The following is a 27,955-nucleotide window of genomic DNA, read 5'->3' on the forward strand; positions in this document are numbered from 1 at the left end:
CCCACACACACACACACACACACACACGCACACAAACAGTCCTGGAACAATTATTAGACCACTCTTGTTTGTTCAATTTCATGTTCATTTTTAATGCCTGGTGTAACTAAAGGTACGTCTGTTTTGACAAATATAATGATGACAACAAAAATAGCTCCCAAAGTTTAATTTAAGAGCTGATATCAAGCCATTTCTCATCATTTTCTTGACAATAACCAAAATCACTCGGAATACATTTACGCTTAATCATGTCAAATAGGACATAAAGTACCTATATTATGGAATCAGCTTGTGTGTGTGTGTGTGTGTGTGTGTGTGTGTGCATGCATGCGTGCGTTTCAAATTGAATTCATTTCTTTTCAATTTTAGTGAACATGTTCACTACCTTTTCTGTGTGCTATCATGCGGCTGTAACAATTTCTACGTCTAATCTTAAATCTAATTTGTCACAGCTAATTTTTGGGAAAGTTGGACTTGATAAGAAGTAACATCTGAAAATGAAATTTAAGCATTTCTTACTATTCCAAAGACAGTTTTTTAAAAATTGATTACAACTCAATATCTCAGCATACAGTGTGAAAAAAATCTCATAATTCAGTCTCATTTTACAAAAATTCCATTTTGCATTCTCTATATCTTATTTGAATACATCTCATAATCAAGCATTCACAAATGATTGCCTACATTTCAGTTCTTCACCGATGCTGTGAATTGTATCTCCTCCGGTGCAGTGTTAAATGTTAACATACTCAACATGTGGGAATAATACAGGTTTTACAAGAAACAAATATGCTGCAAACCAAATATAATTCACAAACTTAAGAATGTGTTGTCGTCATTGAATTGAATGACTCGCATTGTCACTAACTAACCTGTATTATTTGTTAGCCGTCCAAAACGGGAAAGAATGTTCTCAAATTTACCACAAGAGGGCAGCACAGTCTCGAATTCTTTGACTTCTTTCCTCGACAGAGAGGAAATGCCTTAATGCTCAGTGGCAATGTGGCAGTGGAAAAGAGGGCTGGAAAAGGTCATGCCACCAATATGCGGTGAATATGGAGTGTCATTCAAACTTTCGCAGGTGGTTGTACAGGGACTGAACGTAGGTGAATACACACATTGGATCCGGTTTACGACCCATGATCATCATGTCGTCCACTTCAATGAGCCGGTCGCACCCAGCCTTCACTCTGGAGACAAATGCACAGAAATCCAGAGCATGAATAGGAGCTTTCTTTTGGTTAGGTGAAGGATAAAATAGATTATGATGTTGTGGTTGTTTCCTTCAAATTTACAAATTATTAACCTCAGTTGCGCCCATACTCATGTATGAGAAGACGCAAGATTGTTGTTGTTTTTTGTCTCAGTGTATTTCTTGAGGATATGACACTTGTTTGCTGAATGCCACTCACTCTGCAGTCCCAAAAGCCAGTTCAAAGTTGTGCTTTCGATTGACCGGTGACAACGATTCGTAGTCGAACTCGGTGGGAAAGAAGGAGTGGACCAAAGCGCAGAAAGCCATGCCATCGCTCCAACTGGATGAGAAGTTCTGGATGTCTATGTTCTACACAAAAAGGGAGATAAAGAAAGCTTGGTGAGGTTGTTGCGAGTATGTGCACATACGGGAAATAACTAAGAACTGAAAGCTTAAAAAGAGGTCAATGGAAGATAATAGAAGACAACAGTCATAAATGGTCAGAAAACTATCCCCACTTTCACATACATATGATGGATGTAACAGTTCTGCTGTACTTTAATCTTCATTTTTTTAATCGCTTTTCAAGCCTGCTGAACTTCAAAGTTGAAATTGTTTCTTCCTTTTTTTTTTTTGATGCCATTACAAAATGATACGAGGATACGAGATACGAGAGGAAACGTATGATACTACCAGAAGTGAAAATAATAACTGGCTGCTCTGTATGAACATTTACATTGGATGGATGAACTTATTTTTACTTAACTTAATTTAACTTTTTTTTTTTTTTTTTTTTTTAATGATGACAGTTTGAGCCTTCACCTATTTAATTCATTACACTATTTCTTATGGGAAAATTTGTTTTGAAATTTGGAAGCCAAGCACAGTCACACAATGAATTGTTAAATTTGTTATATTATAAAAATGTATTATAGAGTATTATATTTATTTCAGAGGTCATATATTATGACTGTTGGACTCACCTATTTAAGAAAGACCACATTTCAGCAATGATAAAGGAAAACCCCTTTCGTGTGTTAAAGTTCAACGAACAGTGCGCGTGACTTTTCACAGCGAATGTTCACTGGTTGCAGACATACTGTATCTCAAGTGTACATGATGTCTATGCGTGAGTGAAATGGAACATGTCAGGTCATCACATGAACAATAGAGAGTTTCCTCTTAGCCAGTAAGAGCCGTGGCGATGTCAAATTTCACTGTAACTAAAGGCACATGGAGCTGCTGGGTAGCAGTGCTCCAATGTGTCAAAACACTTAGCCATGACCTAATATGCCTCAAACTCCGTACACCCAGAAACACACGGATGCAAAAACAACACACATCCATCCAGAAGCACTTTTACTTCTATACAAGACAAGTTAATTTAGCACATTAACACCATGTTTATTGCGTTGCTGAACAGTTAAAACTCATACAGAAGATGGCCAGAGGTCATACTTACTGTATATAAACATTACAATTTTGCTTCTCATCTACAGTGCTAAAAATTGGATTTTGCTTGTTTCAAAGAAATTTGCAGATTTTGATTTTGGATTTTTTTTTACACATTAAAACATGAGACAAAGATAATGACATTCACACAAATATTTATATATTTTTTAAAATGTTGTAAAGTTTTACAAGTATGAAATCGTATTTCATATAATAGTAAAGTATTGCAAACCAGTCAAATGTCCTGCCTGTAATTCATATCTTGATTGTTGTAAGCGTTGAGGGACCCAAAAAGTTATTTTAGTCATTCATATATTTTGTAAACTACTTGGCCAATTAATCAGTTATCTGGAACTGTCATCAACCTCAAAAGATCCATATTTGTCGATACATAGTACCCTGGCAGCCAGTCCAGGGTATACCCTACCTCTCGCCTGAAATTATGATACCTATTGACAGTATATTACCTGGTAGCCTACGGTCTTAGAGCGACACCACTCAAGAAGGATTTGTTTGATGCTGCTTGCACTGGAAACGCCAAAACTTTGGGAGCGCTTCAGTTTGGGTTTGGACTCCACTAGTTTGGGGCAACTGTACAGGTAACAAGCCAACATTTGTGAGTACGCTTCCATCATTTTCATACAGCTTAATAGCTAAACACTATACAGGTAGATTACCTGTTACTGATGTCTGTGTCCAACTTCTCAAAGACTGGACGCCGAGCCTGAGCTCCAATGTTTCTTGGTAAAGTCTGTGACCTCACCAGCTCTCGCTTCCTTTCTCCTCCATACCCAAAGGATCTCTCTTTGCTTTCATCAGTGTCATGTCTGCAGGGGACACACAGTTTTACACTAACCAAACCTAAGCTTTAAATTAAAATGTTACCCCCATTCGAACAAACCTGTTGTGTTGTCTGTTATGTTGAGGTAACCCTGCATAAGTTACAGTTTTAGCAGAGGCCGAACCTGTCTTCTCTGCAAAGACAATCACATTCATTCAAAATCATTTGTGACTCTGGTCTCAGCGTGAATGTCTGTCTGCCTACAAAGCTCACCTTGAAGGCGTGATGTTCCCAGAGCTCTAATGGGTGTGGGGGTCCACGTCTTCACAGAAGATACTTGACAGCAAACCAAATGTTTAGTCTGGAGATTTAAAAAGTAGATACTTGGCTATGGTTGTCAGGGTTACCTGGTTGAAGTGGGGACTCTGCGCTTGGTTGCGGCTGGATGGTGCTGGCAGTTGACTGGCTGGGAGGGTAGGCCTCTGAGACCGGAGAGGAAGGAGAAGAAGTGGGGCTACTGGGAGAGTCTGGAGAAGTCTTGATTTCTGCTGTCTTGGTGGTTGCTGTGATGGGGAAGTGGGCCATCCGCATGGCAACTGAGGCTGTGTGCTCATGTGGGAAGTCCTTGGGAGGAGACATCTTTCCATGTATCAGCAAAGAATGTTCTGATTGGGGTGAAATAAACAGATCACTTAAAAAAAAATAATTATATATATATATCTGTATATATGTATACACAGATAGAAAGATTCTGGCAGCTTGTCCATGTATAGACACTTTCCAAAAAATTGGAATATCATGGAAAAGTTCATTTCTTTCCATTATTTCATTCAAAAAGTTAAACTTTAAAAGATCATAGATTCAGGGCCCACAATTTAAACAATTTCAAGTCTTTATTTGTTTATTTTTACATAATTTGGGCTTTCAGCTCATAAAACCAACAAAATCAGGAATTCCAAAAATTGGAATACTGTGAATACTCAGTTTTTGTCACAAAAAGAAAAAAGAAATTAGTGTCACATTAAATCAATCAAAATATGGTACTTTCAAAACAATATGTTAATCTTCAATTCATGGTTGGGAATACCTTTGCTTTAATCACTCCCTCGATGCGCCGTGGCATTGAGGCAATCAGCCTGTGGCATTGCCTGGGAGTTATGGAAGCCCAGATTTCCAAGATGCTTGCTGTCAGTTGTTCTTTGTTTTTGGGTCTGGTGCCCCTCATTTTCCTCTTGATAATACACCATAGATTCTCAGTGGGGTTTAGATCCGACGAGTTGGATGGCCAGTCGAGCACTGTGATGGCATGGGCATCAAATCGCGTTTTGGTGCTTCTGGGGGTACGGGCAGGGGCCAGGTCCTGCCGGAAGATGAAATCTTCTCCACATCTCCATACAGATCCCCAGCTTTTTTGGAACGTGTTGCAGCCATAAAATTCTACGTTAATGATTATTTGCTAAAAACAATCAAGTTCATCAGTTTGAACATTAAATATCTTGTCTTTGTAGTGTATTCAATTAAATATAGGTTGAACATGATTTGCAAATCATTGTATTCTGTTTTTATTTGTTTAACACAACGTCCCAACATCATTGGAATTGGGGTTGTACTTAAAATTGTTTAAATTGTGCACCCTGAATCTATAATCTATCAAAGTTTAACTTTTCAAATGGAATTATGGAAATAAATAAACTTTTCCATGATATTCTAATTTTTTGGAAAGGGTCTGTATTTAATTGAAAAAACATTGCTCAGACTAGTGACCAACTATTGACCTAGTTGAAAGGCGATCACTTGCACATTGTAAGGATGCAATGCTATGGCCTTCGATAGACTGAGTATATTATACAGTACATTTTAATGTTTAAAAGGAACTCTAGGCCCAGCCGAGGCGTAGAGGGGATCCAGTCTGGTGGACTCAGTATTGTATCTCTGCTTTTTGCAGATGGCTTCATCAAGCCGTGATCTCCAACTCTCACTGGAACGGTTCGGAGCCAAGTGTGAAGCAGCTGAGATGAGAATCCGCACCTCCAAATCTGAGACCATGATCCTCAGTCGGAAAAGGGTGGCCTTCCGTCTCCAGGTTGGGGATGAGATCCTGCCCCAAGTGGAGGAGTTCAAGTATCTTGGGGTCTTGTTCACTAGTGAGGGAAGAATGGAACGGGAGATCGACAGGCGGATTGGTGCAGCGTCTGCAGTGATGCGGACTTCGTGTCGGTCCGTTGTGGTAAAGAAGAAGCCAAAAGGCGAAGTTCTCAATTTTCCGGTCGATCTACGTTCCTACCCTCACCTATGGTCACGAGCTGTGGGTCGAGACCGAAAGAACAAGATCCCGGATACAAGCGGCCGAAATGAGTTTCCTCCGCAGGGTGTCCGGGCTCTCCCTTAGAGATAGGGTGAGAAGCTCGGTCATCCGGGAGGGGACCAGAGTCGTGCCGCTGCTCCTCCATATTGAGAGGAGCCAGATGAAGTGGCTGGGGCATCTGATTCGGATGCCTCCCGGACGCCTCCCTGGTGAGGTGTTCCGGGCACGTCCCATCAGAAGGAGACCCCGGAGACGACCCAGGACATGCTGGAGAGACTACTTTTCTCGGCTGGCCTAGGAACGCCTCTGGATCCCCCCGGAAGAGCTGGATGAAGTGGCTGGGGAGAGGGAAGTCTGAGTTTCCCTGCTAAAGCTAATGCACCCGCGATCCTACCTCAGATAAGCAGAAGATGGATGGATGGAAGGATTTCTTTGATTTCCAGCGGATTTGGAGGCATTGAAGTCGACTGACCCCTACGTACGTAACTATCACTTCTCATTTCATTTCTAATGAGTGGGAATTTGTTTCAAATGTTTTGCAGACGAGAGCCCCCTCCACAGAAGCCACACAGGGAGGGAGCAATTTCGCCAACTTGTTGACATGCAATAAATGAATGGCGTTTGATGAAGAAAGTACCGGTACTGGCTTGTCTCACAATGCCGCAAGCATGCTACTTCCTTTGGTAGTACTTGAACACCCTGCAAATAATAATAGTAACACCAATAAGTAAAAAAAAAAAATTTTTTAAGTATACATGCAGTTTACTTTTCAATACAGAGCTGTCATCATGTTTTAACTTTTGTACTCCATATGAATAAAAGTTATTGTGCATTTTTTATGACAATTTCTAAGAATAAATAAACTTAATTTAATTTTACTGGTACGTTACTTTTTCAGTGATTATACACAACTGCCATATTTTTTACTTTTACTTTACTCATAAATACAGATAAGTTACATGCAAATTTTTTATTTCAGATGTTTTATTGAAAATGTGAGGTCGTCGCCCCTCTCTCCCTCGGATAGGGTGGGACTGTTATAACGTTACATGTGCTCAAATATCTAGACTGTCTAACTATTGTTCTGCTGTGGTTTGCACCCCTATTCCCCTTGCCCACTCTGTCCCTCTGTCTGTCCCCTAAAGCCCTTTTCTGTCCAACTGCATTTTCAATAAACATCAGAATAATAATAAATAAATAAATAAGCAGAGGGAGCATTTTAAACTCTCCCGTTGCACAGCAAAACTGATCCAGCACAAAAGGCATACAGATCAACCATTCTGCAAGGCCACGCAGCTGAACAAGACAGGTTAAAAAAGAAAATAAATAAATGTGATGTGACATACGACATATTTTTACATGGCATAAAAAATAAACGCTTCCAAATGTACTCTGAATTATTTGTGTAATTTTACTGAATCGATATCAGAACGTTTTTTTAAATGAATATCAAATCGAATCGAATTGCAACCCTGAAGAGTTGATATTGAATCGAATCGCAACCTAAACAATTGAAATCGAATCAAATTGTGAGGTTTTTAACAACGCCCAGCCCTATCAAGGCCACTCATGTTCTTTCACACCAAACTCATCCAAACAAGTGCATGGGGCCACAGTCACGCTGAAACAGAAAATGGCCTTCCCCAAACGGTTCCCAGGAAGCACAGAATCGTCCAAAATGTAGGATGAAGAACTGAGATCCAAGGTGAAAAGGGGCACTATCCAATTAACTGTTGAGAGGATGTATCCATATCATACAGTATACCACAAAACCTTTAGATTACATCACTTTACCAGTCTAGTTCGTGCAATTGAACTGAAATAATCCCTGTAAAATAAGAAAATGAAAAAGAAAAAAAACAATTTTAACAGGAACAAAGTTGGTTGCCAAATTCGACAATATTTAGACCGATATTTCATCCATCCAATTTCCGTATCACTGATACTGATCAGGATTGCAGGGAGCCGCAGCCTATCCCGGGTGAAAGGCCAACTACAGCCTGGACTGGTCGCCAGTCAATCACAGGACACATACTGAATGGCGACAGACAAGCATTCATGTTTACACTGTCACTCAGTGGGAACTGAATTCATTTTGCCTGCATAGCAGTAAGCCAAATAGTGCTACACCATCAACGAATGAGACAGATATTTAGAAAAAGAAAATACTGTATCGCTCCCAAAGGTTTGTGGCGCTGATTTCTGTATTCTGAAAGCAGATAACATTTCCAAATATTTCATCATTATGAACCAATTATGAACCAGTAACAGTTTTTTTTTTTTTTTTTTTTTTTTTTTTAGCCTTTCTGGATGTAACCAAACATAGCAGAGAACTGACAGTGATGACATCACCGTGAAATCGTCTGGGATTCATCTGCCAGACTTGACAAATCTCCCCCAGAACCGCAGAAAACATTACTCAACTATTTTAACAGGCTAGCACTCAACATCCCCTCGTAAAGTGATACTTTGGAGTAAAATCAGGCCTTTTTTTTTTTAAAGAAAAAGCCTCTTTCACTTAACTGGCTTGACGTCACTTTTGTGTTTGAGCTTTGAGTTTGAGAACATGTTGTACTGGCGTGATGAGAAACACTTGTGGGTACCTGTTGACGCAGTGTGTCCGTTCTCTAGGCCCGCGTGAGTCGGAGCTGGGTCCACTTCTATTGGCTCCTCTCGCTCAATACTCTGAAACACACATGCAGTATAATACAGTTAACATGTTGTTTTTAAGGGAGTGTGGCATCATCTATGACTTTCATTGCAAACAAGGGACTGATGCCATTTGGACAGTCAGTAGTCCCTACATGTTGTCTAGCCTCCAGTCTGCCAGCGATATAATTGATGGATGAAATGTGGTGTGAATGGTGTGTGCATCATATTTGGATCATAAAAGTGTGTTACTACATTCACAGAAATAACGAAAAACACATCTCTTAATGAATTAATTATTCAATGCACTGTATTAGCCAGGCTCCTCGTTGGTAAGTGTCTATGTTTCAACCCAGGTGCGATAAAACGCTCTGTAATAAACACGCAACTTATAAACTGCCATAATACATCCAACCAAGGATGACTGATTTGTCAAACATGATTCTCTTTCAAATAAATACCATATCGAACAGCTAGGAGCTTTAGAGCACGTACCTCTACGTCAAAACTGTCACATGATTGTAAACTGCTTTGGCACTGTGGGGGTCAATGGAGAAACTGATAGCTGTGCACGTTTTTGCAAGGTTACACCATGTCAAAAATGATACAAGTGCAAAAGCCCTCCTAAAACGGTTTTCTCCAGGTACTCCGGTTTCCTCCCACATCCCGAAAACATGCATGGTGGGTTAATTGAAGACTCTGAATTGCCCCTAGGTGTGCATGTGAGTGGGGTGGGGGGCATCAGAGCGCAGTTCCTGTTGCTGACGGCCCCCTATGATGGCGCTTCTTCACTCCACTCTGTCCTCAGCCATGTCTCAATAGCTATGTTATCTATTTAATCATCTTTTTTATTGTAACAACTTACAGTATATTCACAGGTGCTGGGTGTCGCAGGGGCTCAGAGACTGCGGGTGGGTGGGAGTTTTGTGCTCGTGAAGCACTTTGTTGCTTTTTTTTTTTTTTTACATATGAAAGGTGCTTTACAAATAAAGGTTTGCTTGCTTGCTTGATTGATTGATTGCTAGTGGTACATGTGTTTTGTATGTTTGTGTGATGGCAGCTATGAGATGATACACCTGGAGTGACACAAGGGGTGAAAAAACAAGTACTCCTGAACAATTATGATTGTTTGAAAAGTTGCAGGGGACAGGATTATGCATTTTGTGTATTGCATGATGGGAAAATAGACACAGGCACATGGCTGTGAAGTGGAAACAGCTGACTATCAAGCAGGAGGAGGAAGACAAATTGTTGAATGTCTGTGCTGTGGGAAGGGGAGCTTCCCTAAAATCCAGTGTGGGTCAGAGGGGGGAAACATGATAGCTGTACTGCTCCAGTTCCTGTAAACTCTCTCCATTATCTCTACTGCTGATTTGCTGGCAGAACACTCTGCAACTCTTCACGTGGCACACACGACTGACAGGACACCTACAGTCATGCCACACCCATCACATTTATGCCAATATACTGCTCTCATGAGTACGGGAATTTTCGTGATTATATTACTAGATTTAGTATAAGTAATCTATTGGAGAAAAGGCAAACGCTATAAATAAACATTTATTCCTGTGGATGGTGTCCAACTTTAATTTCTCCCAAAATTACACATTAAAAGGTTTCGGAAAGAGTCTTTGTAGACCCTATCAATGAGTAATTGCTCATGTCAAGAAGTATGTTACAGGTTCCTCCAGAACTGCAGCCAATTGTTTGTCACTTTTGATTCTTTTCAGTCCTGCATTCAGATAATATTTGATCGTTTGAAATGACTTTATAATTCATCATCAAGTTTTTTTTTCTACCCATCATTCATTTTGCTCTTGGGACGACTGAAAAAGTTCTCAAATTACTAGATGATTGAATCTCTTTTGATTGACACGTAATACCCAACATTGGTTTGGTAATAGTTTAGGTTCACACGCAAAGGAAAATATTATTTTTTGATTTCAACTAGGCAAATTTAAAAAGCTCTCTTTTTCCGGCTGAATAATCATTCCCTTCTTTAGAGAAGAAAAAATAATAATGTAATAATAGCTCAAGAATAATAACATGTTAATAACAAATACTGAAGATGTCCACAATGTCAGCTAGACCACTGTTCGGCTATGTTTTGTTTCTTATTAGTTTAGCTGAATAATTACAGTTTTCTTATTATGCATGCTTTACAAATAATGGATCACTTGTCCTCTGTGTTGCTTATTTCAATTCATGAGGAACTTCCTTGAGTTTTGTTAACAATCCAAGTCTGCTTTGAGTAGGAATTGAATGACCAGTCATGTACCTCTTTACTGACACATGCAAGACTTTGGGAGTGTCTGCTTTCTGTTGATATGTAAGTGGCTAAAAGTAGAACCCCTCACATCAAGAAGGAACCAAAATAGACCAACGAAAGTTCTCTCCATGACCAACACTAACCCTACTGACAAGACATTTTAATGTTTTTGGTAGTCGGTTAGTAGATTGAAATGTATCCATAAAGGTAGGCTATATGAAATTGGCTATATGAAATTGGTATTTACCAGGTTTATGGCAATAAAGAATGTTCTACAACAGGAATTTTTTTTTTACTAGAAATGTACTTATGGTTTAAAAAGCCTCCAAGGATTTTAGTCAATATTCATATTGGACTCAGTGGAAACTAATGGCTTGTCACTTGTATTATCCTAATTCTGATCAGATAAAGATTTGTAAATTCTGATGTTTTCAACTACAGCTTTTTTAAACAACAATGAGTAAGTCTTGATACTAAACATATAATTCCCAGTATGTAATATACTGTATTCTGCAGACACTTTTAGTCCCAGTGTTCGCATGTATCAAACATAGGTATAGTGTTCTGTATTTAACTAGATTTATCCTTTTTAGAGTATCTCCAGTTTAGACAAAACATTTAGCAGACTGTTTGCAAAAGTCACAGTAGTGGCTGTTGCTACGGGATCACTTGCACTGGGAAGCCCTTCTGTTTAAACAGGCAGTATGAGGGTGGCTGGTGAGTGCCGCATCCTGTTTAGTCAGAGGATATTGTTTAGCTGTCACAGGTATCGCCATGGAGGCATGGGGGCCGGCAGTAGATGGGACAATGGGGGGCTGTTTGATGAGCAAAGCTACTTGTTGAAGGAAATATATAAATCAGAACTACAGATACATCAGTGGTAATCAACGTGTCATCCAACAAGGGTAATTCATCCATTCATTTTCTGTAGCGCTTGTCCTCATTAGGGATGTGGATGAGCTGAAACCTATGCCAGGTGACTTTGACTTTGGGGCGAGTGGCGGTTTTCACTCCTGGACTGGTTTCCAGCCAATTGCAGGGCAGATATAATAACAACTATTCGCACATTCACACATAAGGGAAATTTAGCATCTTAAATGAACATAGAGTGGAACCTCAATTTGACGGACCCCGATTTAACGGATATTGGAAGGAACGGATCGTCCGGACAGTACATGTATCTAAAATAGTTTCCAGTTGTCACTTAAACCGGCGTTGACAAAGTCTGTTACTTCCAGAATTGGTCACTCTTGTTTACTGGCGCTGTGGCGCTGTGGCGCACTATAGGCAGAGAATGGGACATACAGTACGTATTTCCGGGTCACTGATATATGACTAGATCCAACCAGATGTTCGTCCCGTGCCTATATGGCCATGTTTAATCTATTGTCGCATAGAGCTCTGCACAGAGAGAGCGCATGTGGCGGCGGTGTTTAAGCGGGATATGACACACAAGTATCTGGAGTCTGGAACATGCTACTTTTGGTACAGTACTTTAAATTTTTTTGGGTCAAGCTGTCCGTCTATGGCAATGGATTTGGAACTAGGAAGCACACTAATTCCTTGTGGCTCATAAAAAGCGACCTGCCTTGACTTGCTTATGAGTACATCAACAATGTCACCCACAGGCACACCAGCGTGGTAAGTTTGGATAAAATTCAAAACTTTTCAAACATTTTCAAGCTTTTTTATTTATTGACAATCACTTTGTACTGTACTGGCCGTTTTAGGCCGCAAAAAGTATAAAACAATAATTTTGTACTGAGCGTAAAATGGGTGCAGATGCCCACCAAAAAAAAAAAACTTTCAATATAACAGACAATCGGCAACAACAGAGTTTGTTGAATGTATGTTATTTAACATTCATGCCTATTTCACATTAATGGTTGATTTATGGCAATCTGTCATGATCAAACTGTGAGTGTAGAGTGTGTGTAATAAAGTGACCTCCCAGTCAATTCAACTGCATCGTCAGCTAAGCTCGAGAGGGCATTGCTTGTTAATAGTAAGTAACACCTGTACACACTTGCGCGCCGGCCGTCAGTGATCAACATGGGACATGTTATGCATGAGACGTTATTTCGGTAGTTTTATTTCGGTGTTCGGTCTAAAACCCCAGTGCATCACTGGAGAAAACCCACGCAAGGACGGTGAAAGCAGGCTCCTCAGAGGTAGGCCAATGCTGAGATTTGAAACCAGAACCTCAGAACTGTGAGGCAGTTGTACTTTACTAACAACTAGACCACTGTTCATGATTTTTCTTCTTCTTACGTTAGTATGTATGGAGGGATCCAACACTTTCAAACCACCTTTTTTAAAAAAATAAAAATAAATACATTAACACAACCTGCAATTTCTCATTCATGCAATTTCTCTCAAAAATCACTAGCAACACTGAGATGGAAAATATGCCCTAGATATATAAACTTGGAGCATAGCACACGGTGTATCTTGCCTGTAGATGTTTGTGTTGGTAATGGAGAAGCCCTCTTGCTGTGCACTCAAGAATTATCATTAGTGGTATTTCATATGTACTCTCGTACAGAATGTATTTTGATAGACTGTGGAGGATCATCCGGTGAGCATCAACTACCTGTCTCTTCATATTTAATAACAGACTTTAAGCTTCCTTTGTGATAGCGCTCATAGTTAGGACCGGCTCAGGCTTGTCGTGAATCATCTTTAAACTATGCTGGCATAGGTTTAGGCTGATGAGGGAATCCCCATGACGTAACAAGCTCTTCTTTCCTCCTGCCGTAACTATAGGTTCACATCAATATGCTGTTTATGAATGTTACCAACTTGTTTTGTGGGAGTCGCTCCTGCTTCGTGTTTTACATTGGCTTTATAAAGATAAGAATCAGAAACAGAATCAGAATCAGAATCATCTTTATTTGCCAAGTTATGTCCAAAAAACACACAAGGAATTTGTCTCCGGTAGTTGGAGCCACTCTAGTACGACAAGAGACAGTCAATTGACAGAGAACACTTTTGAGACATAAAGACATAAAGGTTTGCTAGTTATCTGGTAACGCCGGTACAAATTATTATTATTATTTTTTAACAATTGTGCAAAAAGATGCAGAGTCCTCTAGCACTTAGAGCAGTTCGAATGACTAATCTCGCAATAGTCCGGTGCAATGACCATTGTGCAAAGGGCGCCGAGACTTCAAGGAGTGTATGCGGTTTAAAGTGACGAGTAGTGCGATAATCTGGGACAATGTTGATTGTGCAAATGTTGCAGATACTCCTCAGTCCGTGTGCAAATGGAGCAGATGCTACTCTGGCATGAGTGGCCAGTATTGGTCAACAACAGATATGCAAATAGTGCAGCGTGGCGAGACTACTACAGTGAGTGCACGAGTAATATATAATTGGCCCCACAGAAATGTGACAACAAACTCAGACAAACAAATTGGCAGCATGTTGCAATGGGATTGTAGGTTAGGCAGCTGGACAGCGTGAGGGGCAGCTGTGGGGAAGGATCCCTCCTGAAGTCCACGATCATCTCTATAGTTTTGAGCGTGTTGAGCTCCAGGTTGTGTCGGTCGCACCACAGCTCCAGCCGCTCCGCTTCCTGTCGATATGCAGACTCGTCACCGTCCTTGATGAGGCCGATGACAGTGATGTCATCTGCAAACTTCAGGAGTTTGACAGCCGGGTGCGTTGAGGTGCAGTCGTTCGTGTAGAGAGAGAAGAGCAGCGGAGAGAGGACACAACCTTGGGGTGCCCCAGTGCTGATGCTGCGTGTGGATGAGGTGGTCTAAGGAAAGTGTTAGTAATGCAGTACTATAGTAGTACTGGCAATACCACTATCATACCACTGTTACTAGCAACATTCTCAGGATTAACCGCTGAAGATGGTCTGCCGCTCGTTTGCTTGCCATGGAGGTCACTCAATACAGGCTTTTGTTCTTCGCCTTTGATCCTGGACACCCACTTCTTAACTGTGCTGTAGCCCATTGTTGCGTGGCCATACACATTTTGCAACCTTTTGAAAATGTTTAGTGGTGGTACCCCTTCCAAACCTAGAAATTCAATCACAGCACTTTGCTTCTGACGGGCATCCAACAATGATGTAATTTCCACATTGCTGACAGAAAGAGGACAGGCTTAAACAAAACGGTTTTAAAATAAAGCTTCAAACATGTATTTAAACTACAAACCGTGAACATTTATCAAAACATTTTCAAATATTAGTAGGTTAAATTAAATTGGGCTCATTACATTTTGTCTGCAGCTTGTACTTTTATCATTATTATTATTATTTGTAGCAGGAATGTAAACTAAAAGACAGTATATCACTATTATGTCCTGATGCTACTTTTACCAATATCGGCTAGGGTGCATTTTCCTCACCACATCGTTTTTTGAGGAAGGTCGCTTTGCACTGAACGGTTCTGTTCAGAGTTTTATTTATCAGAGTTTAACCACACATCTGTCATCGAAGTGTTTGCATCTGTTTGAAGCGCCATCGTGCAGCCTTTCTTTTGTAAATTGGTGCTTCATGAATATAATGATGTGTAATTTAATGCTCTGAAAAACTGAAATTCTCCAAACAGTTCTTTATGGTGGTGAAACCGCTAGAAACCGCTTGTATTAACTTACCAATTGTTTGCTGTAGGCCAGTTGATGACATGTACAGAGCAAATTGTTCTGTCTTCTCAACTCCAGCGAACACGAAGAGTCCAACTTGCTGCGTTCATTTTCCACTTCAGTTCTCTTCACTAGTACACTGTATCGCCAACATATGGCAACAATAGAGCGTAACTCCCCTATCTAGGCTATCTTGGCAGTCCGCCTCCCTCCTTCCAGGCTCCACTCCTGTGATTCTAGGTTCCTGGCAGTGATGCAGAAGGCTAAGGGGGAGTCTGACATGCTAGGTGAGAGGTCAGGAAAGTATGACAAACGTGGACCCTTCTGAAAACGGGAAAATAAGGAGTGGCCTGCTTCAGTCATCTAGAAGCATTATCAAACACATAAAAAGCTTGTTTAGTTTTGTCGGGGTTGCCTCCAGGCATTATGAATGCCTTTGTTTTGTTTGAATGATGTCATTTTCCTATCCTCGTTGGCTTGATCACTTTTTCAATGCTTTTAGCCTGGCTTTTGACAATTATGTGTTTTTAATTTCGGGCAGCTATGGCCTAAAATGTACTAAGATGGTGGTTTCATAAATGTGTTAAGCACTGCACTTTCAAGAGATCCAAATCCTTTGTCTCTGTGTTTACATTTACATCTGGAACAACCCAAGTCAAAATCCAGGTAGGCAACTATACACACTGGCATGGGCACCATATGTGGGTTACGGGTGGAAAGTGATGATGATTCTAATCACCCATGACTGGCATGGGCCTTAAAAAAATGTGTATTTTCAATTTGTGGCATTGACGCAGAGGGCCTGCAAAGTGATTTCCACCCAACACCCTTACCCCACCACTGCCCCGACCCCCCACCCCACGGGATCCCACCCCACCACTCCCCCGACCCCCCACCCCACGGGATCCCAAACTCATGGTTACAGTACTACCTTGCAATGAATGACTGTGTGTATCTGTTGACTTACAGTGCAGAGATTCTTATCCACATTTGTGCACATGGCCTTGTTGACATCTGAGACTTTGTGTCGCGCTTGTCTGTCCTCATTAGCGTTGCAAATTAGCTGAAGCATCCTGAAATTGGCTTGCAACCAGTCTAGGGTAGGCTGGGACAGGCTCCTCTTCAGTCTTAATGAGGACAAGCTGTGTGTTTAAAATGGATGGATAGATGTGAGCTAAAGCGGATCTCAGCTGGCTTTGGGGGAGAGGACTGACTGCCAGTCAATCGCAGGGCATATATAGACAAACAATCATTCAGACTCCTATTCTATATAATATATAGTCTGATATCGACATTTGTGTGAAGATATTAAACAAAGTGAGGAAATCCATCCATCCATTTTCTGAGCCGCTTCTCCTCACTAGGGTCGCGGGCGTGCTGGAGCCTATCCCAGCTGTCATCGGGCAGGAGGCGGGGTACACCCTGAACTGGTTGCCAGCCAATCGCAGGGCACATATAAACAACAACCATTCACACTCACATTCACACCTACGGGCAATTTAGAGTTGTCAATTAACATGTTTTTGGGATGTGGGAGGAAACGGGGAGAACATGCAAACTCCACACAGACGGGGCCGGGGATTGAACCCGGGTCCTCAGAACTGTGAGGCTGACGCTCTAACCAGTCGGCCTCCGTGCCGCCCCATGGATTCTAATTGGCTCTTTAATCACATCAAGCAACTATCATGTAACAAGTGATTGTTTCCATTTTGCATAATTTCTGTGAGATCAAACTGCAGTACAGGACAATATTACACTGAGAAAGTATGCATGGAACATGAATGAACACGTTATTTACTCTATGTTTCCCTGAGAAGAGTTAAATGTCACATTCAGTTCCCAAGGACCCCAAAAAGTCCCTAACACAACAAAGTACAACCTTGCTTAGGTACCTATTCATTTTCAGCAGAGTTTATGCTCTTTTCCACAACATGTTTTTCGAAATCTTCATGCTTGCCAAAAAAAAACCACAGCAGGTTAAGATCAGTAATCAACACCTCTTGGAATTGTTTTCATGCTCGCTTTAAGTATACCGCCCCACCACAAAAACTGGGTCCTAATGGGGTGCCACGTGACTGAGATTAACTTCAGTCATTTTTTTCATGCACTCAGCTGCAGGGGACATTGTCGTTAGGACCACTGAGTATGCCGACATCACTGCCTGTATCACGTCACCCCTTAAGGCCAAACACATCAAAGTTGGACAAGTCACAAGGCTTATCAAATTCAATCATCAAAAATCAAAAATCTTTTTTTTCTTCCAGATATTTAGCACTAATGGATTGATTTTGGTTCGCACAGCAGTATGTTAGCAGCTTACTAACATGCAGGACTGAACTTAAAATCAGGAAGGGGGTGTGCAACATACGCTGCCTCTTGCCCAAAGTCAGCTGGGATAGGCTCCCGTGCACCTGAGACCCTAATTAGGACGAGCGGTTTAGAAAAGGGATGGATTATTTTTTTTATTTCCACTGATTATATTCAAATACTGTAAATGCACACATTGTTGCGTCAGTTTTCTCACAGTCATTGCCAGCTGACAGATTGACAGATGGAGTCCCTACTCTAGTCCTGCTCTCAAATAAGGTGAACGTTCATGTGGGTCAGCCTTCTGTTGAAACTTGTTGAAAAGGTCAGCCCCAGTCCCCCACCCCCACCCACCAATAGTGCTCACGCCAATAATTCAAAAGTGCACCACTCAGCAGAAAAAGAGTGAAATACACTCACCAGCCAAAATATTAGGTACACCTGTAAAATGAAAAAAGGACTGAGGAAAATCCGGCCTTTACATTCACACTGAGAAGCGCGCAGACCTCCGCGAAGGCTGAACAATCCTAACTAGGCTTGTCTGACTTGTTGCAGGGCGAAATACTGTTTCTTCGCAGACCTTGGCATGTTCGGCAGATTTATTCACGCAGGGGTATTATTAAACTTTAACAGAAGTTCTTTTTTTACAATTCTCCTTTCTTTACCTGAATGGGATTTAGGATATTGCTAAATGAATGACCTTTTTGTAAAGGCAGAATATCTGACAACCTAAGGCTGTGTCCAGCGAGTCAATAAGATGGAAATATTATTTCCTGATGCAGCTGACCACCTCGATATTGGATGTTCTCGAGCAGTAGTAGCACCAGAGGGCATTCAAGGTGTCCCACCAGCGGGTCGGTTATTAACTTGTTTCCACAGCGATGATGACGGGAACACAGTCTATTGTCTGGAAGTCATTAAGAGAGCCAAGGGTAGCCAGGGAGTAGCCGCATACCTCTGTTAAACCCCCCTGCATACACGTGCACATGCATGGACACGCACACACACACATCCACACTAGTCTCAGCTGTGCACTTCTTTCAATTTGATTCTAACTTTTCCCAATATCCATCCTCGTGTTCTTCTTATTGGTGTAATTTGATATGAATGGACAATCAAAATTGGCTGTATGTTTTTTTTCCCAGTCAAACACATTGGTGCATATATAGCTGCAAAAGAGAGTGAAGTTTGGATGCAGCGAATGCCAGAAAGAAGGGGGGAGGAGAGGCCTCAGAGACAGGATGGATGAGTTTTGGCCCAGGTCAGCAGTTACAGTATATGGGGAGTCTCCACACACAGTGTGTAAATGTCAGATCTCTTCTTTTATATATTGACCGCTCACTCTCTCCTCAGCAGTGGAACTCTTCCATGACTAAAACGCCCAGCGAGTGTTGATTCATTCAAAAAAAGTGACCTGTGGGATATAGTCTCCTGTAAGTCACCCAAAGCTGTTTGTTCTGATGGTAAAATACCTGACAGATGAGCAGAAAGAAGTTCATCCACAAAACCTATAGCATGATTGAACTGCAAGATGATCACACCTTGCTCGATAACATCCCTCCATCCATTATCCATTCTCCAAACCACTTGTCCTCATTATGGTCGCAGGTCGTTGCCTATCATTTGGTATGGTTAAATGAGAGACATGATTAAGGTATGTTGTTTTTACCCCACTTCCAGAGCAAGACACCTCAACACCTCAGCTCTGTACTATATGAATTTCCTTTTACAAGAAACAACCCACTGCGACCAATCCATGGTGTACCCCCCGTCATCTAAAATCCACTGGGATAGACTCCATCTTACCGGAGATCTCAATGACGACAAGGGTTAAAGAAAATGGATGGCTGGATCGAAGAAAGAACCCGACTTATCAAAATAAAAGACAAATTGTGTATTTGCAGCATCCATTTAATCTTTTCTTCGAAACGGCTGATTGGAATTGCAAAGGGTTTATCAACCATCGGAAGTGAGCCGTGAAAGCCATTCATCCATTTTCTTATCTGTTTGGGGTCACAGGTGAGCTGGAGCCTCGCCCGGCTGACTTTGGGTAAATGGCAGACGACACCCTGGACTGGTCATCCGTCAATCAAAACACACATATCCGACAAACAACTGTTTACATTCACACCTACAGTCACCGAACGGGAATTGATCACAAACTGGCAGCATGAAAGTTTGCCTTGTGAACCACTACACCAGTAATGAAATACTGTATATTTAAATTCAAATTCATTTAGAAATTAAATGTTTGACAAACAAATGATGTATATTAAATGATATATAGTGCTGATATATAGGCTACCATCTAATTGTTTTCTTTGTGCATGTTTGTGTGTCTTCAGAACAGAACATATTCAAAGCCTTGGTTTGATCAGATACTAACCGATCTGTATTGTCAAAAAAGGTGGGAGCACCTGGCATAGCCTACTGATTTATTTAAAATGCCTTTGTTTCCATTATTAAGTCCAAAGACCATGAACTGGTGACTCTGTGTCTGTACACATGTGCCAGAACCAAGTACAGAGTAATTCTCTTTCTACTGGGATCAGTACATTAAAGTTCAACGAACAAAATCAATCCATCTTCTTGACTGGATAAATACCAAACGAGTGTGTGCTGCATGCTTGTAGATAAGCATCAGGGGTAAGAGTTGTGTAATATTAGTGGAGCTAATGGTTAAGGGATGGTTCAAAACTGCCCCAAGCTCAACTTTTCCTTCTCCGCGTATCAGCTCTTATATAATATATATAATATATGTAATGCAGGTCTTGTACTGAGCCATAAATCAAGAGCATCTAAACACTATTCTGATTGAGACCAGTAGATAACCCTCTGACCTGGTGGGGAGGCTAATCTTGATTTTCCATCAGTTGGTTGATGTTCTGCTAAGGAAACCCTGTCCATTACATACACATATCCATCCATTATGTATAGCTTATCATTTGAAGGGTTACGAAGGGCTGCAGTCTATCCCAGCTGACATAACACGTGAAGGGGTGGGACATTATTAGCCGGAGTACCGTATACTACCCAAGTGCTGGACCACTACTGCATGAGAAAAGCTATTGATATACATCAATTCATCCATCCATCCATTTTCCGTCACACTTATCCTCACTAGGGTGGCAGGTATGCTGGAGTCTATCCCAGTTAACTGCAGGCGGGAGGCGGGGTACGCCCTGACACAGTTCGACAAATTCCATTTCAAATTAGCTGTGACAGACATCCGGGAACTGTAAGGAATAGCAATCGATCGGCGATACACAGATCTCGTCTTCGGCCAATCAGCGCCTTCGTTTTTTTACCATGTGACATAGGGACTCTCCGAAAAGTAAAATCTTCTAACCGGCGACAGTATTTTAATATACTGTAGCTGGTTACAAGATTTTACTTTTACTTTACTTTACTTTACTTTTCAAATTCAAATAGAAATGATTCAAATTCAGTTCCTGCTGGCACATATTGCAGCCCATAATGTGGGAGGTAACCGGAGTACCCGGAGAAAACCCACGCAGGCACGGAGAGAACATGCAAACTCCACACATTTGAACCCGGGTCCTCAGAACTGTGAGGCAGATGTGCTAATACACTATAATCAAAATCATATGATAACAGTGCTAAAAAATGTGAAGAGAACATTTGCGAAAGGATTTGGGCCAAATTTTAAAAGGATCGATCGTGCCATGACAACTATCGTGTACAGACTATTAACTTTTGTTGAAAATGTTACAACAGAACCAATCCATTTTATTAACCGGATAAAGAAAATATTCTAAATTGATTCATAGTGTTTTGGAAAAGAGCTTTTCGCAGACAGTTTATCTAATAATCTAATAGTTATTATGGGTGTAGCAACTCAAATATGTACTCAGCACATCATAAAAATTACAATATACACCGGTAAGAACTGAAAATATTGAATTGGTGCTCCCTTTGCAGCTACCAGTCTTCCAGGAAGACTTTCTACAGGATTCTGGCGTTTCGGTAGAAATGTTTGTTCATTGATCCCAAAACAACTTTTGTGAGGTCAGACAGCCTAAAAGAGGGTCAGATGGTTCAAAATATGTGTTCCACTTCATCCCAAAGGTATTTGATGAGGTTGAGGTCAGGTTTCTCTAGCTAGAGGGCTCAGGGGATCCCAAGGGTGACACCTACCCTACTGCATTAATAATTTAGAGATGTGTCTCCATACTTGTCCCTATGGGGTTGGTTGTTGATCAAATCTTTAACCTTCACAGACAGAAGTCAGACACATCGACAAACAGGCCTGTGCACATCACTTTGGCACAAAGACATTCACCTTGGATTGAAGATAAAGAATGCCTGCAGTCTGTGTGTAAAACTGTCAGTGTTTCAAGCCGAACAGACCTGTCTGAACAGCCATGTGAATTGCATGCACGTCATCCACAACACTGTCTTCCAGAAAGCAAGAGCGAGAGTGGCAATCATGTTGAGTTTTGACAAGGTGAATGAGAAAACCCCCAATAAAATGAATCATTCCAACGAGAGCAGTGAAGCACACTCCCATTGCAACTTTTGACCGACAGCAGGGGATCTCCTGCAGAGTCATGGAAACAAAGGTGGCCTTGTCTTGTTATGCTACGGCCACATGATTTCGCAGCAGATAAAATTCCTCTGATGTAGCCGACAAAGGCTACAGTCAGGCGTCAGTCAGGTAAAATTGAAATGAAATTTGCTTTTGCACCTACTTAACATGATAAATGACAACAATGAAATGTTGAGCATGTTTGTACTGGAAGTAGACAAATTGTGTAGTCTTTTGTTGGATCATTTTGGAAGATGTAGCTAAAACTGTGATGGCAAAACAGTTACACTCCATACAAAAAGATGATCAAAAAGGGCAAGGTGAATGATGAAACTAGAAAAGAAGACCATTGATACAAATAGTGACCTTTAGCTATAACTCCTGTATTAATAAAAATACTCACTTTATCCCAGGCAATATGGGTTATTCTCTACTGTCGCCAGACACACAATAGAGGACAGCACTTAGAACTATTAAATAAAACATCATGATCATCATGTTGCATTAAGCAGTGCTTCTCGTTTTTGTAATTTCAGACTCCTGAAATCAAAAATCCAAGTGAATTTCACAGCATCATCCTCTTTTTAAAATGTCTCGTCCTCAAATCTCTTCCTTTCAACTGTACTCAGTTTTCAATTCTACGTCCAGAGATTTCAGGATAGATTGGAGGTTTTGAAGTGCAAAATTCCAAATGATACACAATCCTGTTCTCTCTGAAAATGTCCCGCTTCGAGCCTTAGTTAATAAGTGTAAATAAGGAAGGACGATATATCAGCTTTCACAATAAACAGAGCAGACCTGAAATATATACTGTAGAACGTTCGTGGAAGGAAAAGAGGGGAAAGTCAGAAATACAATTGGTTCTGATTAGACTGTGATTGAAGCTGAGCAGATGAGATGAGTTTTGAGTTGAGATTTGAGTCTTGTAAGTAAAGTAAACAGAACAAGTAAAAAAAAATAAATAAAAAAAGTAAATGTGCTAACACATGAGACTTCCTGTTAGTGAATGAGCGAGTGTGCACCGTGATAACAGAGTTAGACGGAAGCTGTAAAGATAGAACTGTTTGGGAAAGGCAGACAAACGCAACATGACAATGAACCAGAAAACCACTAAAGACATTCTACAATTAAGTGTTCCTGAGTTGGAATCTGATCATGCCTACTGCCTTTAAGAAGGAAAAACAAGAGTCACACATTACTACCCACACAGACCACAGCAACAATACTTTCCAATAGTATCGCATACAGTATTTGACTCGAGATTGAAAAAGCACACGTCCATCTTAACCATAGCTCCCAGGAGCATGCATTGTCCCAAGATACAGTAGCCGTGAACGTCAAAGCATTGGAGCGCTGCTGTCCAACCTCATTGTAATTACTGGATTAGTGTAGCCGAGGGGGTATTGCTTGTTAAATTGTCATCCATATCTCATAGACCTGATTGTGTTCAAAAATGGCATGGCGCAATAACGCAATGGTTGCCACAGAGGGGCAATTCATACTCCTTGGAGATGGACGTGGAAGAATGTTGAGAAGCTAAACTAAAACAAAATGAAATCCAATTAAACTGCAGAAATCCAATTAAACTGCAGACATCCCAGAAGTCTCTGAACACATCATGTGGAGAAGAAGCTGCTCTAAAATTGACAAAAGTCTAGTTGTATTGTAAAGTGAGAAAAATATCATGAACGAGCCACGACTTTTTAAATGAACAAACTGGCAAAGCACTGGTGATAAATGTTGCAGAAGGAGGTCATGATAACTGCTCTTATCAAAATACTTAAACCATCTTTAAAAAGGCGGCACGGTGAACGACTGGTTAGCACATCTGCCTCACAGTTCTGAGGACCGGGGTTCAAATCCCGGCCCCGCCTGTGTGGAGTTTGCATGTTCTCCCCATGCCTGCGTGGGTTTTCTCCGGGCACTCCGGTTTCCCCCCACATCCCAAAAACATGCGTGGTAGGTTGATTGAGGACTCTAAATTGCCCTTCGGTGTGAATGTGGGTGCGAATGGTTGTTTGTTTCTATGTGTCCTGCGATTGGCTGGCGACCGGTTCAGAGTGTACCCCGCCTCCCGCCCGAAGATAGCTGGGACAGGCTCCAGCGGCCCGCGACCCTAGTGAGGATAAGCGGTAAAGAAAATGGATGGATGGATGGATCTTTAAAAGGTATTTAGAAAGTTAGGTATACTCAATTGTAAAGAGGTTGCTTGGGCATGCTGTACTCCCAAAGTCTGCTTCGTTTGACTCGTGTGAGCACTCCATAATGCACACAACGGTACACTTCCCAAGAGCTGGGCTTCAGCACGACATGAGAACATGCAGGCAGACACAACCTGAACATCTTGTATGAACAATGCGATCGTTTCTTCCAACAGTTGTTAATTATCAGCACCTTGCATCTCTGTATAGAACGAAACAGAACTGTGGTGAAGCATAATACGATACCAATGGGCCCGTGATATTACGCCCAAAATATGGTTCATATCCACCAATGTAATTTTCAGGTAGGGAAGTGCTCATTGCAACATATTTGATGGTTTTGACAGGAAGGTCTGGGGTGTTTGCCAGATAAAGTGTTAAAAGACGGACGACTGTTTGGTCACTTACATTGGTTTTGCTGGACACTGCAAATGTGGCTCGGCTGGAGAAGCGCCCAGTGGAGGGGCTGCTGCTCGACATGGGACCTGTCACGATGGCAGATACTCTTGAAGGGACCGGAGGACTACTGGAGTTGGGGGAAGAGGAGAACGTCGCAGGGCTGGATGCAGCGTTGACGGGAACGCTGTGGGCACTGTAGGTCTGTGTCTGGCTCCCAGGGGTGCAGGTCTGGATGACACTCTGAGTGAGAGCCTCAGCCTTCCCGTAGATCACCTCCTTGAGCTCCGAGTGATTGGTTTGGATGCCATTGAGGTGGTTCTTGCCGTTATGACTGCTCATCCCACTTAGAAGTTCCACTTGTTGGCTTAGAGCTTGCAGCTGAGTTCTGAGCTCTTGGTTCTCCTGCTGGAGTTGAGTCATGGCTCGTCCAAGAGTCCCGCTCAGGCTGGCTGCATCCTCCAGGCGATGTTCCATGCCTAACTTAAAGGCACTGATATCCATGTGGATCTCCCTGATGGCCTCCCTCAGAGTGCTCTCATGACGGGCCAGAGCCTCACACACCGTCTCCCCCTCTGGGCTGGAGGTGCGAGCACGACACAGGTCTCCCATATCGGCCAGGGTTGTTCCTTCCATTAGGTCAGCTGTCGCTTCTGGTGAGGATCTTTCAGTCTGGAGGTTAATGTGTATCTTCAATTTTTCAAGGGATTGGCTGGAGGGGAGGGGGCTGACGGACAGAAGGTGCAAGGTGAGGGATAGGGCCTAAGGTCTGATCTGGTTAATGTCTCCAACGGTGCTGCCCTGAGCTTCCTCTTTTCCAGAGAACTCTGTTCTTCAGGTGTGGATGAGTCTTCTGGAAGAGAACAAGAAATAAACAAGAAGATTTGACCTTTGACAAACAGTTCCAGCAGATTTAAGAAGCATGAGTAAGATTTGCATTATGGTCTTCCTTTCAAAGTATCATTAACTTACGACACAAAACCCCAACACACCATAGCGAACACGTTTCTTAGGGAGTCACATAAACCCTTCTTATGTTTCATAACTCCCATAAAACACACCGATGAGGTAATCCTCACTAACAGCTGCAGTGAACTTACCTCAGCCTCATTCTGTGTTACACATCACAGCTGTATGACAGTGTGTGTGTTTGAGTGTGTGCAAGCTCTGTACTGCCGGCTCTGGTTTGTTTAAACTCTCAGGCTGAGCGCTGCTTTTGTCTGGAGGAGGGAGCAGAAGGGGAGGGAAAAAGGAGGAGGAGGGTGGCGTCGGCGTGAGGAGACATGGAGGGTAGTAAATTTAGGGGAGTGGAGTGGGGCAGGCTGGTGGGGGGACTTTTATTGGCCTTGTATAAACTATCAGAAAGACTTTCCTCCATTACTCTGCACCTCTTTTTTCTTGTCATTGTCATATTCTTTTTTTGCATCTCCTCCTTTTATTTCACCGTCTTTAATGTGGAAAAGAAACCTGTCGCAGCTTTGTTGAGGTTTATAAAAAATAAAAAAAACTGACTCAGGATATGAATTAAGTTGTGTGTAATAATGTGAAATGATACAGGGAAAAAGCATTGAACATATGAAGAAAGGGAGGTGCAAAAAAGGCATGGGAAGTCAAGACAACACCTAAAATAAATCAATAATCAAATAGCAATCCAGCCCCTTGTCAGTGCAAATGAATATCAGCTGGTTCAGTCCTAATTGATGGCCTACTAAAAGGTCTCATTGCCAAGGTGTGAGTCAAGACACATACCATGATGGGTAAGAGCCCACGGAACCTTCAAGATTTGAAGACTGCTTGTGTGGATTAATGAGCCAAAATCACACCAGAGCGATGCATGCGACTAATTTCTCCATACAGGAGGCGTCTTGAAACTGTCATTGCAAACAAAGGCTTTTGTACAAAGTATTAAATAAATACCAGTTGGCATGTTCAATACTTTTTCCCTGTGTCATTTCACATTATTACACATAACTTAATTTCTGATCTTATTTGTTCTACTGGTGACGTGTTAAATACTTATTTCAGCCGCTGTGTGTGTGTGTGTGTGTGTATATATATATATATATATATATATGTTATATCATGATTCAGTATTTTTTTTATAAAGCTCAATATATATGGAATACACACACACACGCACACACACAGTATGTAGACAGTATATCGTCTCACAGGTGGGAAATTTGGCTCAGGCTCTTTACCCCTGGAACAGCCTTACAAAAGAAAAAAACAACATTATAAAAAAATAAATGAACAAAATGTAGAAAATTTAAATTACTACATGAAGTGATTACAAATGAGCTGCTCAAATATTTTCGCGCCAAAGTGGAAATTCTTGAACTAAGTGACTTTATTTCAAGATATCGGGTACTCGTGAAGGCTGTCAATACTACCCACTGATACTTAAGGCAAAAAAATAAATCTGACATCGAATAATTCCTTTTAGCCATGAGTTGGCGCTACACTATGGCGGTTTGGCACATGGGCGAATCATCATGTGCGTTGGGGTCGTTAAAACAATTCCTTAAATATGTCATTATATTGATTACTGTAATTCGACAATAACTGCATTTAAAGGGAAGTCCATGTGACTTTATATACGAATATATACACATCCATTTTCCGTGCGAATTTCAACCGCCATCCGTATCAGTTTATTTTAGTTAAATGGTCAGGACAAACTCCTTGCCCCTGCTGCTTGTATGTCTGCTTTCTGTCTGCTGTTCTGCCATCATTATCTATCCATCCACTTGCCCTAACAGTGTTTTGTTCAGATAAATAGTCCAACGAGAGTCAAGTGAGAAAAGCTTTTAGGGCAATGACAGTAAATGTATTACGGTGGGGTTAAGTGTTTGCTTAAAAGTACATTTACCTCACATTTCTATTTCATTACCTGTTCTTTTTCATGATAGTGTTTGATGTCAGGATGAGATAGATGGCCAGAGACCCGCCTCCTTGTAACTGGACCCCAACAAGGCCAACATTCCACACACCAGATAGCCATTGTGTGAGTGTGTGTGTGTGTATTTAAAGGAGTGTGTCTGAAACAGTAAGAGAGTTTTTGAGATGAGGAAAGAGTCTGGCAAACAGATTTACTGGAATATTCAACCCCCCTCCACTCTCTCCCTCTCTGAGCATGCAAGGCGGGGAGTGTGAGATACAAACAGCAACGAACCGGAGGAGTTCAGAGGTCTTCAAGTATTTGCTTCTTCAGTCATCAGGGGTTCTTTTTCCTACATGTGAGTCTCACACTTG

The 27,955-nt window shown here is 41.5% G+C and overlaps 1 protein-coding gene across 2 annotated transcripts; it reads right to left on the reverse strand.

Annotated features, from left to right (window-relative positions):
• Positions 1–76: 76 nt before the first annotated feature.
• Positions 77–27,616, reverse strand: smtnl (smoothelin, like). 2 transcript variants are annotated; one of them, XM_061781669.1, is made up of 10 exons: positions 27,594–27,616; positions 24,713–25,553; positions 8,337–8,418; positions 3,836–4,093; positions 3,702–3,764; positions 3,549–3,621; positions 3,325–3,474; positions 3,115–3,238; positions 1,413–1,564; positions 77–1,190 (listed from the first exon to the last, which is right to left on the reverse strand). In XM_061781669.1, the coding sequence occupies exons 2-10, from the start codon at positions 25,334–25,336 to the stop codon at positions 1,064–1,066; spliced, it is 1,653 nt and encodes a 550-aa protein (XP_061637653.1). In that variant the 5' UTR covers positions 25,337–25,553; positions 27,594–27,616; the 3' UTR covers positions 77–1,063. The 2 variants fall into 2 exon arrangements, with proteins under 2 accessions (XP_061637653.1, XP_061637652.1); XM_061781668.1 differs by lacking the exon at positions 27,594–27,616 and adding an exon at positions 25,801–25,953.
• Between the last annotated feature and the right edge of the window lie 339 nt (positions 27,617–27,955).

The sequence above is a fragment of the Phyllopteryx taeniolatus genome, chromosome 8 (assembly GCF_024500385.1).
Source record: "Phyllopteryx taeniolatus isolate TA_2022b chromosome 8, UOR_Ptae_1.2, whole genome shotgun sequence".
Lineage (NCBI taxonomy): Eukaryota > Metazoa > Chordata > Actinopteri > Syngnathiformes > Syngnathidae > Phyllopteryx > Phyllopteryx taeniolatus.

Bases quoted from the DNA above. Each gene is read 5' to 3' on its own strand.
- smtnl (XM_061781669.1), bottom strand. From the start codon at position 25,336: ATGGAAGGAACAACCCTGGCCGATATGGGAGACCTGTGTCGTGCTCGC. The intron at 3,475-3,548 runs GTTTGTTCGAAT...TGTCCCCTGCAG, and splicing joins CATAACAGACAACACAACAG to ACATGACACTGATGAAAGCA. The intron at 1,191-1,412 runs GTGAGTGGCATT...ATTTGTCTCCAG, and splicing joins CTGGCTTTTGGGACTGCAGA to AGTGAAGGCTGGGTGCGACC.